The following is a 17,434-nucleotide window of genomic DNA, read 5'->3' as shown; positions in this document are numbered from 1 at the left end:
ACCCTAACAATATAAACTGTAACCAGAAAAATAAATTAACATGAGCTAATTAACTAGTCATTTAACCAGCCTAGGTGACTCAGAGGTTTGACCTTGCCGGAGTTTAAAAGCCTTTCATGACTCTATGCCAGGGGTGCCCAACCTTTTGAAGAGTGAGGGCCACTTAAGCAACTTGGTGACCAGTCGAGGGCCACAATGAGCGGAGCGGACAGATGACAGGTCACGGCTACTCTATAGGCCCTCTGACCCGCCCAGATAGAAGGGGATAAATGTTTTTCAGATTGGAGGTAGGCAGGCGTAAACGCACATCTGTCGCTCTGTAGAGGTGAATTGAGGGTCCCATTTGGTCGGGCTGATCATGTGAAAAGGGCCTAAGACTGCTTTCACACTGTTGTGCTGCGGTTTACCCACACCGCGAGTGCTGCTGTGTCTATCCTGCGGGTTAGCTGAACTTTGCCTTAGACTCCGCCTGTGGCAAAAGCCAGCATTGTAGAGAAAGAATTGGCTTATGGGGCTCTGCTCCGCAGACGTTTTCTTACTCTACCACCAGCTTCATTCACAACACTGATGCTGTGGTATGGCAGGTCGGCAACCTGCAATCTTTGCTTGCTAACCTGCCATTCCAGAGCAGGAGGTCGCGGGCCACATCAGAGGGCTCCGTGGGCCACTGGTTGGCCACCCCTGTTCTATGCTTTCCTCATGTGACATGTTTGTGTTCTTGTAATTTGCCACTCGGACCTCAGCACTGTATCCTGGAAGGAAAGAGGAGAGGTCACATGTTCCCCTATGCAGTTAAAAGCACCAGGTTTTTCCGAAGGGCTTTGAAATAGCAATAGGTTGGTGGTAGAGGCAAGTAAATATAAGAGGGTGGTAAGGATTATGCCACGTACACACGATCGGTTCATCCGATGAAAACATAAATCTATGTGGCCCTACCCATATCCACCCCCACCCCCAAAAAAAAAAAATTATACTACGATATAGCTCTAAATATAATCTACTAATGTTGCAGAGGTTTTGAACTCCTTCCATTGCTGCCATGTCTTTAAACTTTGTTCTCTAAGACCTACTTCTGTTTTTATCATCATTTCCAGGGACTGCATTTCACCCATCTCACAAACCCATTCCCCAATTGAGGGATCTGCCGCTTCGAGCTATAACTGTATGTGCGGCAGTTAGCATATGTCTTAAAATATCTTTCTTTATGGACTTTATAGAGCCTGGAATCATTGACAATACAGAGACCAGAACATTTGGTTGTATAGTGTGTCCTGTGATTCTCTGATATATACAGTATTATAACATTTTGACCAGAACGCCAACACCCCCGGGCAGTAATACCATATATGTGACATTGTACCTCTTGCATTTCTACATTTTCAGTGTAGAGAAGGACATCAAAGATCAAACAACCGTCATGAACAAGACACAACTGAACATGTTCGAATTGGCTGGACTAACTAATGACAAAAACCTTGATCCGTTCCTTTTTTTATTCTTTTTGGTTGTTTATGTGGTCACCATACTGGGTAATGTTGGCATGATGGCTATTATCCAAGGGTTTTCCAGTCTTCACACTCCAATGTACTTTTTCCTGAAATACCTCTCTTTGGTGGACCTCTTGTACTCCTCTACCATAACTCCTAAAATTTTGGCTGACCTTGTTTCATTAAAGAAGTCAATTTCATTTATTGGTTGTGCCTTTCAGGTTTACTTCTATGCAGCTCTGGCAGGTGTTGAAGTCGTACTTCTGTCAAGTATGTCATATGACCGATATGCAGCTATCTGCCATCCTCTCCGCTATGCCTTAATAATGACCAAACCTAAATGCACTGGACTGGTCCTCCTGTCTTTTGCTGTTGGTTTTTTACAGTCAGCAGCTCAAACCAGTTGTTTGTTCAGTCTCGACTATTGTGGGTCTAACTTCATAGAGCATTTCTACTGTGAGATACCACCAGTACTTAAGTTATCCTGCTCCAGGACACATGAGTGTGACATCGTAACATTTTTCTTTGTAAGTACTTTAGGCATATGTTCGTGTGTAGCAATGCTGGTCTCATACACTCTCATCATTTCGTCCATCTTTCGGATGAAGTCCGTGCAGGTCAGGCTCAAAGCCTTTAACACATGCTCCGCACATCTCATATGTTCCTCTATGTATTTCCTGACTATCTTCTTTATTTATCTACGTTCTGACACCAGAGTCCTCAGTAAACAGGATAAGGTGGCTTCTATTTTTTATTCAGTAATAACACCAATGTTGAACCCTATCATTTACAGCCTGAGGAACCAAGAGGTAAAAAGGCTAGTTTTACAAGCAGTAAAAAAGTGTTAAGGCCCGTACACACGGTTGGACTTTTTGCCAACAAACTTCAAAATCTGCAAGTTTTCAAATTTGTCCGATCGTGTGTATGCTCCATCGGACCAACTTTTTTGTGATTCATCGGACAAATAGTCTGCAAACGGACAAACTTTTCGGCAACAAAAGTCCAATGGTGCCTAGTCCGACCGTTTGTACAGCAAGCCATCAGACTTTTGTACAAAGTGCAAATACGCATGCTCAGAAACAATGTTAAAATCAACCAACAATAGCAGAAGTTAACCAAAGGGTGGCGGTAAAGAGCAAAAAAGAGCAGAAAAACCATGTGAGGTTGGGAAAGTTTTAGAAAAGTTTGCAGAAAAGTCAGAGCGTGTGTATGCTATGGGTGTGACCGGACAACTCCCTTCGGACAAAAATCCAAGGGAAAGTTTGTTTGATGTCCGACCGTGTGTACAAGGCTTTACTGATGTAAATAAAACATTGTAGACATTCCATCCATGCTCTTTAGTAGCAATGTAAAGGCCCGTACACACGATCAGACTTTTTGACAACAATCCTCAGATGGACCTGTTTTTGCAGACAATCCGACCGTGTGTACGATCCATTGGACAAACTTTTTTGCTTCATCGGACAAATGTTCGCTGTGAGAACAGACAAACTTTCCGGCAACAAATGTCCTATGGAGCAAATCCGATCAAGTGTACACAAGTCAATCGGACTAAAGTCCAAAGTACAAACACGCATGCTCAGAACCAATAGTAGAAGTTGCCCAAAGGGTGGCAGTAAAGAGCAGAAAAACCACGTGATGTGGTGAAAGTTGGCTGAAAAAGTCCTGCCGTGTGTATGCAGAACAAGTTCACGGACAACGCCCTTCGGAGCAAAATCCACTGAAAAGTCCAATGGAAGTCCAATTGTGTGCATGAGGCTTTAAGGCCCATACACACAATCAGACTTTTTGACAACAAACTTTAAAATGAGCAGGTTTTCAGAAAATCCGACTGTGTACACTCCAACGGACACACTTTTTTGGTTTTCATCGGACAAACTTTCCGTTAAAAAAAATATGATGGAGCAAAGTCCTCTCGTGTGTGCAGAAGTCCATCGGACTTAAAGCGGGAGTTCACCCATAAAACAATTTTTCCCCTTAGATGGATGCTAGATGGATGCTTGTTTTGTCTAGGGGAATCGGCTAGTTGTTTTAAAATATGAACTGTACTTACCGTTTTCGAGATGCATCTTCTCCGTCGCTTCCGGGTATGGGTCTTCGGGAGCGGGCGTTCCTTCTTGATTGACAGTCTTCCGAGAGGCTTCCGACGGTCGCATCCATCGCGTCACTAGTAGCCGAAAGAAGCCGAACGTCGGTGCGGCTCTATACTGCGCCTGCGCACCGACGTTCGGCTTCTTTCGGAAAATCGTGACGCGATGGATGCGACCGTCGGAAGCATCTCGGAAGACTGTCAATCAAAATAGGAACGCCCAGTCCCGCAGCCCATACCCGGAAGATGCATCTCGTAAACGGTAAGTACAGCTCATATTTTAAAACAACTAGCCGATTCCCCTAGAGAAAATGAGCATCCATCTAAGGGGAAAAAGTGTTATGTACGGGTGAACCCCCGCTTTAAGTCCAAAGTACAAACACGCATGCTCAGAACCAATGAAAAAAATCAATCAGCAATAGCAGAAGTTGCCCAACGGGTGGTACTAAACGTTTGTGTTTGTTGGCTCGAAAAGTCCTACAGTGTGTATGTAAACCAAGTTTATGGACAACACCCTTCGGAGCGAAAACCACGGAAAAGTCCTATGGATGTCCGATCGTGTGCATGAGGCTTTAGTCTCATACATCTTAAATATTTCTTTCATTCTATAGATAAAGCCTAAAGAAGGCAGACTGAAAGCCTTTAACACATGCTCTTCACACCTTATGAGTTCCTCCATGTGATTTCTGAACATCTGTTTTGTGTATCCATATTCTAATAAACAGGACAAGGTGATGCCAATCTTCTGTTCAATAGTGATGCCTACGCTGAACTCTATTACTAATAAGAACCAAGGCCTGAGGAACCAAAAGGTGAAAAGGGAAATTTTACAACAATTGCAAAATATTGCTGACACGCTTACATCTTTGTAACAGTAGGTTCATAATAGGACATATATGAAAACAAATTTAAGGTTCAGCAAACACCGTCAGGGTCAAACACTACCCAAAGTAAATATGTATAAAAAAAATCAATGTTTGTTGTTGCGCTCCAAAATAAATTCTCGCTCGAGGCCAGGATGTCACTTCTGGTTTCTGTCTGTCCTACGCGTGTCGTCAGTCATCAGTGACTGTGAAGACACGTGTAGGACAGATGAAAAATGGAAGTGACATCCTGGCCGCGAGCTCGCTGCTTGTTTTTGATTCTGTGCATACTGTTATTGTTTTAAATGTGAGTACCTTTATGTTTTCGACTTTGGTCATCAATAAATTATCGTAACATACTACACTATGAGGTCCCTTCCTTTTCTGAATTTCCCCCATACATGCCCGGTTGTGTTCACCTGAGCGGAGTCTTACTGGCTGATCCAGCACTAAAAGTTAGAGGAAGGTATTACCAGGCTATATACATACGGGAACCCCATGGGAAGGAACGTGAAGAGGACCCCTCCTCCTTTGAAAGATCATCTAGTCCTTTACTCTGTTATGCTGATTACTTTACAGAAGTAAGGTAAGAAGGTAGTACACCCACACCCACGGGTGTCACACACACCGAAGACTCCAATCACTCAAGTCACATCACCATTTTTTGATGTTATACAGCACATTATCATTGCACTTGCACCTTGAGTTTTTGTTTTCCTGAAAGACTACTGTTTTAAGATCATGTTTGACCTGCAGCACTTTATTTAGCCATATGGCAAGCATGTTCAAAGTCTGGCCTGTGGGCCAATTGCGGCCCGCATTGCGGTTTAATGTGGCCCCCTGGTAATTTGGATATATACCGTATTTATCGTCGTATAACGCGCACTTTTTTCCCCTTAAAATCAGAGGAAAATCGTGGGTGCGCGTTATACGCCGATCCGCGCTGTCTGATACCACCAAAAGGAAGCTCTATTTGTGGAAAAAAAAGGACGCAAATTTTGTTTGGGAGCCACGTCGCACAACAGCGCAATTGTAAGTTAAAGCGACGCAGTGCCAAATCGCAAAAAGGGGCCTGGTCCATCACCTGCATAATGGTCCGGGTCTTAAGTGGTTAAACTTTAGGACAAATAACGTCTTTATCAAAAAAAAAATTATAACAATAAAAACAGTAATAGGTCAAATAAAACCGTCAAACATATTTTGTTATACTCATCTGTATCCCTTACAGATGGCTTATTTCGTGCAATTTGCAAACAATTAAAAATGAAAAAAAAAAAGATACAAATAAATAATTGTCTTGCTCCTAATTTACAATGCTTATGCTTTTCTTGGAGCTGTAGAGATTAAGGCTCTCGGGGGGAAACAGAATCTTATATAACAATCATACATTTGTGGAGGTTAGAAGATGCACAGACCGTTTGTGTATGCAGATCACAAAAGTGACTACACCGCCGACAACAAGGTAATGAAAAAAAAAATTGTCTTTAATGCAGCAATACAGTAATACAAGATAAACACAGAGAGACAATACAAAGCAATAATGTAGTCATTAATCTGAACTCCAGGCAAACATACACAGTAGCCAGACAATAACAATAACCTTTTCACTTAAAAAAAAAAAAATGTACCGTATATACTCGAGTATAAGCCGACCTGAGTATAAGCAGAGGCACCTAATTTTACCACAACAAACTGGGAAAACGTATTGACTCGAGTATAAGCCTAGGGTGAGAATGCAGCAGCCACTGTAAGTGGAAAAGAGGGTCAACAATGCCCATTTGCAGCTTCACTGTGCCCATTGCGAGCCTCATTCTGCCCATTGCAATCTCACCTCAATGTGCCCATTGCATTCTCATCTCAATGTGCCCATTGCATTCTCACTTCAATGTGCCCATTGCAATCTCACCTGAATGTGCCCATTGCAATCTCACCTTAATGTAAGAAAAATATAAATCGCACTACCTCAACCACCCTTATTAACAAACGCAAACGTGTGCAAGTGGATAATATCCAGTGATATATATGGAAGGCTGGCTGCTATATCGAAGGAAATTACCTGTTATGGCCACTAGAGTGCAACATGCAGCCACCTCAAAATCCCTCAACAATCATAGTGATAGTGAATACAAAGTAAACAAACAGAAAACAATAACAAATGACACTTGGATCAAAAACCATCAACTGAATATGAATTTTGGCTCTGACTGGATTAATAAACAGTCCAAAGAATTGACAATAGAAAGTCCATAAACAGCAGATAAGATGTCAAACACCCGTGCATCTGTGCCACATTAAAGATTGATAGTAAACGTGTCCAAAAGAAAAAAGTGAGTCCTCCACCAGGCTTATAGATTGGCTTCTTACCGAATTCCCATGATCCCTTATGACATGGGATCAAAACCAGCATATAATAGGTCCCAATCTCGCAGTTTCAGATATGCAGTCCTGATGGTTCTCGTTTCCCAAGAAATTCCAGCAGCATCAATGCCCACCATGTAAAAAACAGTGACAGCTCCACATTGTGCATTAAATGTGTAGAAATTTATTAAAAAAGTTAAAATTGCACTTACAATTTTGCAGTTTAAAATTCGCCTTGAATTCAATGTGCTGGCCGGTGCACAAAACTCTCAGGCACCCGTCCACTGGGGGAACGATAGGAACTTTTTGGGTGACGACAGCGCGCCTCTCACCCTACGTCCGTTTCGTAAGATATTACTTCTTCCAGGGGCCTCAATGTGCCCATTGCAATCTCACTTCAATGTGCCCATTGCAATCTCACCTCAATGTGTCCATTGCAATCTCACCTCAATGTGCCCATTGCAATAGCACTTCAATGTGCCCATTGCAATCTCACTTCAATGTGCCCATTGCAATCTCACCTCAATGTGCCCATTGCAATCTCACCTCAATGTGCCCATTGCAATCTCACTTCAATGTGCCCATTGCAATCTCACCTCAATGTGCCCATTGCAATCTCACTTCAATGTGTCCATTGCAATCTCACCTCAATGTGCCCATTGCAATCTCACTTCAATGTGCCCATTGCAATCTCACTTCAATGTGCCCATTGCAATCTTACCTCAGTGTGCCCATTGCAATCTCACTTCAATGTGCCCATTGCAATCTCACCTCAATGTGCCCATTGCAATCTCACCTCAATGTGCCCATTGCAGCCTTGCCGATCGCCATACATGATTCTATACTCCTGACTGTGTACCCGATTATGGTGCAGAGCCAGATGGCGGGCGGCCATTGTGGAAAAGTCATGCCTCCTCCTCGTTCTGTTTATCTGATTATGGTGCACTGCAGAGTCAGGCGGTGGGCGTCCATTCTTGAAAATTCGCGCCTCCTACTCGTTCTGTTCCGTGATAGGCGGAACACGCAGTTTCCCAGCAGACACTGTGTTTAATGTTCTGCCTATCATGGACATTCTTTCATCCTCGGACAAGGGGATGATCAGAACACAATAGTCTAAGTTGGTGAAGTAAAATTAGAAAAATATATACATAAAGCAATTTTTCAGAAAAAAAAAACCTGATAATTGGCATGTGTGTATGTATTCATCCCCTTTGTTTTGAAGCCCATAAAACATCTCTGGTGCCACCAATTACCTTCAGAAGTCACATAATTAGTGAAATGATGTCCACCTGTGTGCAACCTACGTGTCACATGATCTGTCATTACATAGACACACCCTTTTGAAAGGCCCCAGAGGCTGCAACACCTAAGCAAGAGGCACCACTAACCAAACACTGCCATGAAGACCAAGGAACTTTCCAAACATGTAAGGGACAATGTTGTTGAGAAGTACAAGTCAGGGTTAGGTTATAAAAAAATATCCAAATCTTTGATGATCCCTAGGAGCCCCATCAAATATACCATAACCAAATGGAAAGAACATGGCACAACAGAAAACCTGCCAAGAGACGGCCGCACACCAAAACTTATGAACAGGGCAAGGAGGGAATTAATCAGAGAGGCAACACAGAGACCTAAGGTAACCCTGGAGGAGCTGCAGAGTTCCACAGCAGAGACTGGAGTATCTGTCCATAGGACAAGAATAAGCTGTACGCTCCATAGAGTTGGGCTTTATGGCCGAGTGGACAGAAGAAAGCACATGGCACAACAGCAAACCTGCCAAGAGATGGCCGCACACCAAACCTCACGGATCGGTCAAGGAGGGCATTAATCAGAGAGGCAGCTGGATTAGCTGGAGTTTGGCTTTCATTTGTTAGTGTATCTAAATTTACTAGTACATCTAACACACCCCTTCCCCCAGACTGACAAATGCTGCTGCCCAAAGGTGCCTCCTTTACCCAGAGTGGGGAGTGCTCTAGTACAGGAGGTGTGTTACTGGCCAGATCACCAGGTGAAAACAGCAGGGAAAAAAGCCAAAAGAATACAAATACAGACACCACATCTAATTGGTAAGCTGCAAAATATTAAACATGTGCACTGGCGGAAAAAAAAAAATGTTTCATTTGCTTTTTTTTTTGGGGTAACAAATTAATAATACTAAATTACAATAATAATAATAATAATAAAAAATATTATTATTATTATTATTATGTATTATTAACCACTTGGGATCCGCGCTATGGACGAAAGACGTCAACACAGCGCGGCCGAGTGGACGTCTTTGGACGTCCTCTTGTTGACATTCCTTGTGCGCGCCGCTGGGGGCACGCAGCGGGGAAACAACATGCCCGTGGCATCGCTGGGGAGCCAATGCGTGTGCCTGGCGGCCGCGATGTCCGCCAGGTACCCGCGATTGGCGGTGACAGCAGGGACGTGGAGCTCTGTGTGTAAACACAGAGCTCCACATCCTGTCAGGGAGAGAGGAGACCGATTTGTGTCCCTTGTACATAGGGACACAGCATCGGTCACCTCCCCCAGTCAGTCCCCTTCCCCCACATTTAGAACACACCCAGGATACACATTTAACCCCTTCCTCACCCCCTAGTGTTAACCCCTTCACTGTCAGTCACATTTATACAGTAATTAGTGCATTTTTATAGCACTGATCGCTGTATAAATGTGAATGGTCCCAAAATTGTGTCAAAAGTGTCCGATAAGTCCGCCGCAATATCGCAGGTCTGACAAAAAAATCACAGATCGTCGCCATTACTAGTAAAAAAAAACAAAAACAAACCCATAAATCTATCCCCCATTTTGTAGGCGCTATAACTGTTACGCAAACCAATCAATATACGCTTATTGCGATTTTTTAACAATAATATGTAGAAAAATATGTATCGGCCTAAACCGAGGGAATTTTTTTTTTTTTTAATTGGGATATTATTATAACAAAAAGTAAAAAAATATTGTGTTTTTTTTCAAAATTGTCTGTCTTTTTATGTTTATAGCGCAAAAAATAAAAATCGCAGAGATGATCAAATACCACCAAAAGAAAGCTCTCTTTGTGGGAAAAAAAATATAAAAATATAATTTGGGTACAGTGTTGTATGACCGCGCAATTGTCATTCAAAATGCGTCAGAGCTGAAAGCTGAAAATTGGTCTGGGCACGAAGGGGGTTTAAGTGCCCAGTAATGAAGCGGATAATTTCTTCCGTTCCATTTGTTTTGGTACATTTGTTATTTTGGATATTGGATATATTGGATATTTTGGATAATTCACAACTTTGGAAAAATTTGTATTTGTATTTGTTTCGTTCACAAACAGCCAAATTAGAAAGGGAATTCCAATACCTATAATTTAATAGTTAGTTATTGTTAGTTATTCTCATACATTTTTCAAATTTTCTTAAATAACTAACTAAGAATAACTAACGATTAAATTATAGGTATTGGAATTTCCTTTCAAATTTGGCTGTTAGTGAATGTAAAAAAAAAAAAAAATGTATCTGAAGTTACAAATTATCCAAAATAACGAATGCCGTATCTAAACGAATGGAACGTAACAAATTAATAATACATATTAGTAATAAAACATTTTTTATTATTATTATTTTTGTTTATTATTATTAATTTGTTACGTTCCATTCATTTAGATTTGGCATTCGTTATGTTGGATAATTTGTAGCTTCGGATACATTTGTATTTGTTACGTTCACTAACAGCCAGATTTGAAAGGAAATTCCAATACCTATAATTTAATAGTTAGTAATTAAGGGCCAGATTCACCAGAGAGATACGACTGCGTTTCTCCTGATAAGCCGTCGTATCTCTGTTTCTATCTATGCGACTGATTCATAGAATCAGTTACGCATAGATATCCATAAGATCCGACAGGTGTAATTGTTTTACACTGTCGGATCTTAGGATGCAGTACCGCGGCCGCCGCTGGGTGGAGTTTGCGTAGTAAACCAGCGTCGGGTATGCAAATTAGCAGTTACGGCGGATCCCCGACGGATTTTCGCGTTCGCTACGTCGCTGCTAGTCAAGTTTCCCGTCGCAAAGATAGTCGTCGTTTGACCTGCCCTAACTTTAGTCAGCAATCGTATTGCTGTCTAAAGTATGGCCGTCGTTCCCGTGTCAAAATTTTAAATTTAACGTCGTTTGCGTAACACGTCCGGGAATACGGAAGTACGCTACGCGCGTCGCCGTTCGAAAAAATGACGTCACGGCGCGCAAAGCACGGCGACAGTTAGGAAACGGAGCATGCGCAGTAGGTCCAGCGCGGGAGCGCGCCTAATTTAAATGGCACACGCCCATTTGAATTGGCCCGCCTCGCGCCGGAGGCCGCCGGCGTAGTTTTCATCGCAAGGGCTTTGTGAATCAGGCACTTGCGATGAAAACTTGTGGCGGTGTAACATATCTACGATACGTTACGCCGCCGCAGTTCTATGTGAATCTGGCCCTAAGTTATTATTAGTTAGTTATTTTTTTCAGATTATCGAATTTCCGAATATCCAAATTTTCTATTTTACGAATTGATGATTTTTTGAATACTCCAATTTTTGAATATTCAGAAAAATGTGTTAAACATGTTTTCGTTAATTTGGATATTTCTGAATTTGTCTGAATAAGTTAAAAAACGAATTTGGAAAGAAACAAATTGCACATGCCTACAATATTTTAAATTTTTGGTTTTTATTATTGCTCTAAAAAGTGTTATCTGGAGATGGGCTTACATCTAAAGCTGCCCATACATGGTCTAATTTTTTTATCAAATGTCTGTAGAATAATTGTTGGTCAGAACATTCATTGTTGCCATCGCTGAGTCAACTAGAAAGTATAATTTTTCTAGAAAACTACATTCATGGTTGGAAATTCATAGAGTTGACCCCACTGATTAGAAAATTAAACAAATGTCACAAAAAAAAAAAAAATGTTTTAACATAATTCTACTAATCTAAAATGTCCTCCAAGGATTGCGCCTCATGCTTGCCCCATGGGCTGCGCTGCTGCGTGATCTGTCACCTGCTGTGTCTGGTGTATAAAAGTTCAGTGTACCAGCCCGCTGCCAATACCATGTGGTTACTGTGACCAATCACAGGAGATCACATGACAATTGGACACAATGAATGGCTTTGTGATTGGTCACAGTAATCACATGGTACAGAAGGGCCAATCAGAGCTAATCACAATAGTAAACATTTACTTGATTTCTATCACAAGTGGGTGAATAAGACCCTTTGTGATAGCTTTAGACAGTGATAGGTGCTATATATGGAGACATCAGGGGTTTTTCAGACCCCTAATGTATCCTCTACCCTCCAAAGCAGCTGGTCAAGTGGGAGAGACCACTCATACCGGGCCATAGGCTAATCCCACTCTTGGAGCTGACCCTAATTTATAGGCTGTTTTGAAATTAGTACAAAAACAGCTTTTTCCTTTATATCTAAAGTAGATTGCATCCAACTCCTGATGATTGACAAAAGGCCATGAAACGCGTTGAGTGTTCACCTAGAGATGCCAAGCTAAGCTTCTTCCAATAACTGATCATGTTCATTGTCTGTATTCATCATGTGAATTATGTATCCATTTTTTGTATATACTTGATTATTTTTATGATTCTCATTGTTTGTCACAAATCATGCTTAGTAATAAGCTATTTATTATTAAATGTATTATTATTATATCAATTATGTTGATTGAGATTTTATGATTATATTTTGTATATAATAAATGTCTCATTTTACTGTTTAATCATGTGTGCCAGTATTACTACTATGAACTACCCCTAGGGCATTGTGACACTCAATTTATTCTTATTATCATATACATCTACATGCCTCATGTAAAGTCCCAATCCCACCCCCCAAAAAATATTTTCACATATATAAAATTATATTTATCGGGGTATAACGCACACCCCAAGCTTGGAAGGGATGTTTTAGGAAAAATTTACATTTTGAATGCTCAGCCTTGTTGGTGTCCATCTGCTGTCGGCGTCCATCGGCGGCCTTGTCCGGCGTCCGTCTGCGGCCTTGCGTGAGGTCCGTCCAGCCTTGTCGGTGTCCGTCTGCTGTCTTGCCTGGCGTCCATCGGCGGCCTTGTCCGGCGTCCGTCTGCGGCCTTGTGCGGGGTCCGTCCAGCCTTGTCGGTGTCTGTCACGTCCGTCTGCCGGTCCATCCAGCCTTATCGGTGTCCGTCGCGTCCGTCTACCGGGGTGTTTGAGTTTGGCGCGACGGTCGAGCTGTGCAGAGCCGGATTTATGGTGTGTTTGGCTTCTCTCGGCTCCTCTCGCGTGGCTGCGGGCGGAGCCAAGCCTAGCCGAGTGCGCAGTACACTCGGCTCGGCTCGGTCTTTGTCGGTCTTTCACGGCGGCGCTCAGAGACAGCGGGGATCGGCGTATAACGCGCACCCACGATTTTCCCCTGATTTTAAGGGGAAAAAAGTGCGCGTTATACGCCGATGTCTACGCATGATCAGAAGCATCGAACTTCATTTTTCTCAGCACGTCGTAGTGTTTTACGTCACCGCGTTGGACATGATCAGATTTTTAACCGATGGTGTGTAGGCAAGACTGATGAAAGTCAGCTTCATCGGATATCTGATGAAAAAATCCATTGGTTCGTTTTCATCGGACAAACCGATCGTGTGTACAGGGCATAAGTGATTGGTGCATACATCTGTTTGACATTTTTCCTAATATACTGTAGACTCTTAAGCCTCGTACACAGGTTCGGTTTTCTCGGCAAGAACCAGCAAGAAAACTGCTGGCAGAGATTTCTTGCCGAGAAAACCGTGCGTGTGTACGAGGCTTTCAGGTTTCTCGTCTGGAAATCTGCCCAGAATCTCGACGAGAAAAATAGAGAACCTGCTGTGTGCATGGTGTGACACACGCCCAACTGAGGGAGCTACATGTGAGTAATGAGTTTAAGGCTCGGTAAGCCAAACAGAATTGTCTGTGGAAACATTTGCACCTAAAAGAAGCACTTTGACATGTCAAGTGACCACATATTCAGCTAATGCCACGTGCACACGATCTGAATTTCCGACAAGAAAACCATGGATGTTTTTTGACGGAATGTTGGCTCAAACTTGTGTTGCATACACACGGTCACAAAAATGTTGTTGGAAATTCCGACCGTCGAGAATGCGGTGACGTACAACATTACGACAAGCCGAGAAAAATTTCAATGATTCTGAGCACGCGTAGGATTTTTGCACATCAGAGTTTCATACAGACGATCGGAATTTCTGACAAGAAGTTTTCCCGTCGAAAAATTTGAGAACCCGCTCTCAAATTTTTGCTGTCGGAAATTCAGACAGAAAAAGTCCGATGTGGCCTGCACACGGTCGGAATTTCCAACCAAAAGCTCACATCAAACTTTTCTTGTCAGAAATTCCAATTGTGTGTACGCGGCATTAGGGTTTTTTGTTATTTTGCTTATTATTTTTTAATTACTGGGGTGGATAAACTAGAGGACTAGGGGGTTTTGTTTGCGGGGAAGGGGGAACTTGGATGGTTGACTAGCCAGACTTCGCCATTAAACACATTAATAAAATCTTCTGCACTTATCTACCTATTTTCCAGATTAAAGATAAATAGTTTGTGTAGTTTGGGCAATTTTCTAGATGAAGATAATTATTTCAGCTATCACAGGCCAAAAGCTCTATGGATATGGTAAAAAACAAGACCCGAATAGTCATGTTTGAGTTTTCTGGTTTAACTGACAATGAAGACCTTGTTCCATTTCTCTTTGTGTTCTTCTTGCTAGTCTACATGGTGACCCTACTTGGAAATGTTGGGATGATGGCAATTGTTCATATCTCTCCCAGCCTTTACACTCCGATGTACTACTTTTTGAGCTATTTGTCTATGGTGGACCTCTTCTACTCTTCAGTTGTTACTCCCAAAATGTTGTCCGACCTTCTTTCGAAGAGGAAGCAGATCTCCTTCATTGGCTGTGCCCTTCAGTTCTGCTTCTTTGCTGGTCTGGCAAGTACAGAGATCTTTATCCTTTCGAGCATGGCATATGACCGATATGTGGCTGTCTGTTTTCCGCTCCACTATGTCATGATAATGACCAAGAAGAAATGTCAGGGGATGATTCTCACTGCTTTCCTAATTAGCATTGTGCAGTCAACATCATCAACCAGTTGTATGTTCACTCTGCAGTATTGTGGTCCAAACCTGTTAGATCATTTCTATTGTGACATCCCACCAATCCTCAAATTGTCTTGTTCAGATACTCGTTCTTGTGACATTTTAACTGTGTTCTTTGTGTGTTTTTGCACAGTAAGCTCATTGACAATTATTCTGGTCTCCTATACTCTTATTATATCGGCCATTCTACAGATGAAATCCACCAAGGGTCGAAAGAAAGCAATTAGTACATGTTCATCCCATCTAATGTGCGCTACCATATTTTATGTGAGTGTTTTCATCACTTACTTACACCCCTCTTCGAGCCACCTTGAGAAACAAAGTAAGGTGGCTTCTGTCTTCTATGCAATGGTGACACCAATGCTGAATCCTCTTATCTATAGTCTGAGGAACCAGGAGGTGAAGAGGGCTATATTGCAATTACTGCAAAAACATGAACATTAATATGAGTAAAATACAATTTTATAGAAGATAGCTACCGTATTTGCCGGTGTATAAGGAGACCAGGCGTATAAGACGACCCCCTAATTTTACAGTTTTTTTAAGATTTTTTGCCTGTACTCACCGTATAAGACGACCCCCTTCCTGAGGCTTCCGATGCTTCATATTTCTTCCTTCTGGAGCCATATTCTTCTTCCTTCTTGCTGGAGCTGGAGCCATAGTTTTCTTCTTTCTTGCTGGAGTTGGAGCCATAGTCTTCTTCCTTCTTGCTGGAGCTGGAGCCATAGTCTTCTTCCTTCTTGCTGGAGCTGGAGCCATTGTTTTCTTCCTTCTTGCTGGAGTTGGAGCCATAGTCTTCTTCCTTCTTGCTGGAGCTGGAGCCATAGTCTTCTTCCTTCTTGCTGGAGCTGGAGCCATAGTCTTCTTCCTTCTTGCTGGAGCTGGAGCCATTGTTTTGTTCCTTCTTGCTGGAGTTGGAGCCATAGTCTTCTTCCTTCTTGCTGGAGCTGGAGCCATAGTCTTCTTCCTTCTTGCTGGAGTTGGAGCCAATCACGGCGAGCAATGTATTCTATTAATGAATACAAAGCTTGCTTGGATTGGCAGAGGCTGTAACATCATCAGCCCATATCTCACTGACTCTCAAAGCCAATCCGAGCAGCCTACTGTATGTAGCCTGCTCGGATTGGCAGAGGATGTTACTTCAATCCGAGCAGGCTCTGTATTCATTTGATTACATCACTCACCGGGATTGGCTAAGCGGTATATACTGTATGTAGCTGAAGCTACATACAGTATTACTGCACATCCAGCAGGCATCTGAGCAGCTGACACGGCGTATAAGACGACCCCTGCTTTTTGGCCATTTTTTTAAGTGTAAAAGGTAGTCTTATACGCCAGCAAATACAGTAAGTAAATAGCATGTGAGCGGGGTGAAGCATGGTGCGTCAGCGAACAGTGAACACACACAGAGGCCCAGGTGTATGAATGAATGAATGACTTGTATAGCGCAACGCATGCGAACTGAATCGCCTCTGGGCGCTTTTTCCAGCCAGTATCTGCTTGGTTGGTGCGGTCATTTTTACCCCGTAGGATCATGACACGCTATACCGTATGAGAACCGTATATTAGGAAAGTCCAAACAATTCACAATCAGGTCCAAGAAACGGGGAAAATTGAGTCAGGGGTGTCCTGGACGGAGCCCAGGCTGAGGCTACTTTCAATTACATAGTTAGTCAGGTTGAAAAAAGTCCATCCAGTTCAACCATAAAAAAAAAAAATGTCCGCCACCAACTGAAGAGAGGCTTACCGGAAATAATGAACCCTTGAAGAACATGCCCAAAGTAGGTGGATTTTGGGTACTTGTGGGGAGTGACCCACCAGAGGTCAAACAACAGAGCCAAATGGAAGGTAGTTTAAAAAGGAAAAAAGGAAGAGCACATTTAATGAGTGATACTGTAGATATAGGGTAATTTAATGCAGGTAAGAACACTTACATTAGATGAAAAAAACTGTGCTGATCAGATAAAAACGGCAACAGTGGGGTCTCCCGACGCATGTCGCAACCTAGTGCATCGTCTGGGGTATCCCACGTTTGGATTGTGGAAGCATCATCACCTTTTGTTTTCATTGGACTGTCACTTTCACATCAGAGACTTTCACTTCATATGTTTTTACAGATATATGTTTATTATTCATTTTCCATTTTTATTTACCATTGTACACGTTGTTAATATCACTTGGTGTAATTTTTTTGCGCTACAATTTATATGTTTTGTTTGTTTTTTCCACTTGTCCATTGGTTTTGTAGCTGCTTACCATCTTAGACAGCGCAGAACTTTTTTGTATTTGTTACCATCAATGCTTATCACTGCTGCCCATCAATGACCATCAGTGCCCACCGTCTATCCGTGCCCACCGGTGCCACCTATCTGTGCCCACCAGTGCAGCCTATCTGTGCCCAGGGCCAACCATCAGTGCCGCCTATCAGTGCTAATCAATGCCAATCAATTATCAGTAACCAGGACCTACTCTACCA

General features: G+C 42.4%; 2 protein-coding genes across 2 annotated transcripts; both read left to right on the top strand.

Annotated features, from left to right (window-relative positions):
- The first annotated feature begins 1,132 nt into the window (after positions 1–1,132).
- On the top strand, positions 1,133–2,379 carry LOC120931016 (olfactory receptor 1020-like). The gene has a single exon (XM_040342141.1). It carries the CDS (start codon positions 1,418–1,420, stop codon positions 2,333–2,335), a length of 918 nt encoding a protein of 305 aa, XP_040198075.1. The 5' UTR covers positions 1,133–1,417; the 3' UTR covers positions 2,336–2,379.
- A 12,087-nt stretch (positions 2,380–14,466) lies between these two features.
- On the top strand, positions 14,467–15,402 carry LOC120931015 (olfactory receptor 1020-like). Its single transcript, XM_040342140.1, has one exon. The coding sequence runs from the start codon at positions 14,467–14,469 to the stop codon at positions 15,400–15,402; it is 936 nt and encodes a 311-aa protein (XP_040198074.1).
- Positions 15,403–17,434: the final 2,032 nt, after the last annotated feature.

This window comes from Rana temporaria, chromosome 3 (assembly GCF_905171775.1).
Source record: "Rana temporaria chromosome 3, aRanTem1.1, whole genome shotgun sequence".
Taxonomy (NCBI): Eukaryota; Metazoa; Chordata; class Amphibia; order Anura; family Ranidae; genus Rana; species Rana temporaria.
This window is presented reverse-complemented; position numbering and strand designations above follow the sequence as displayed.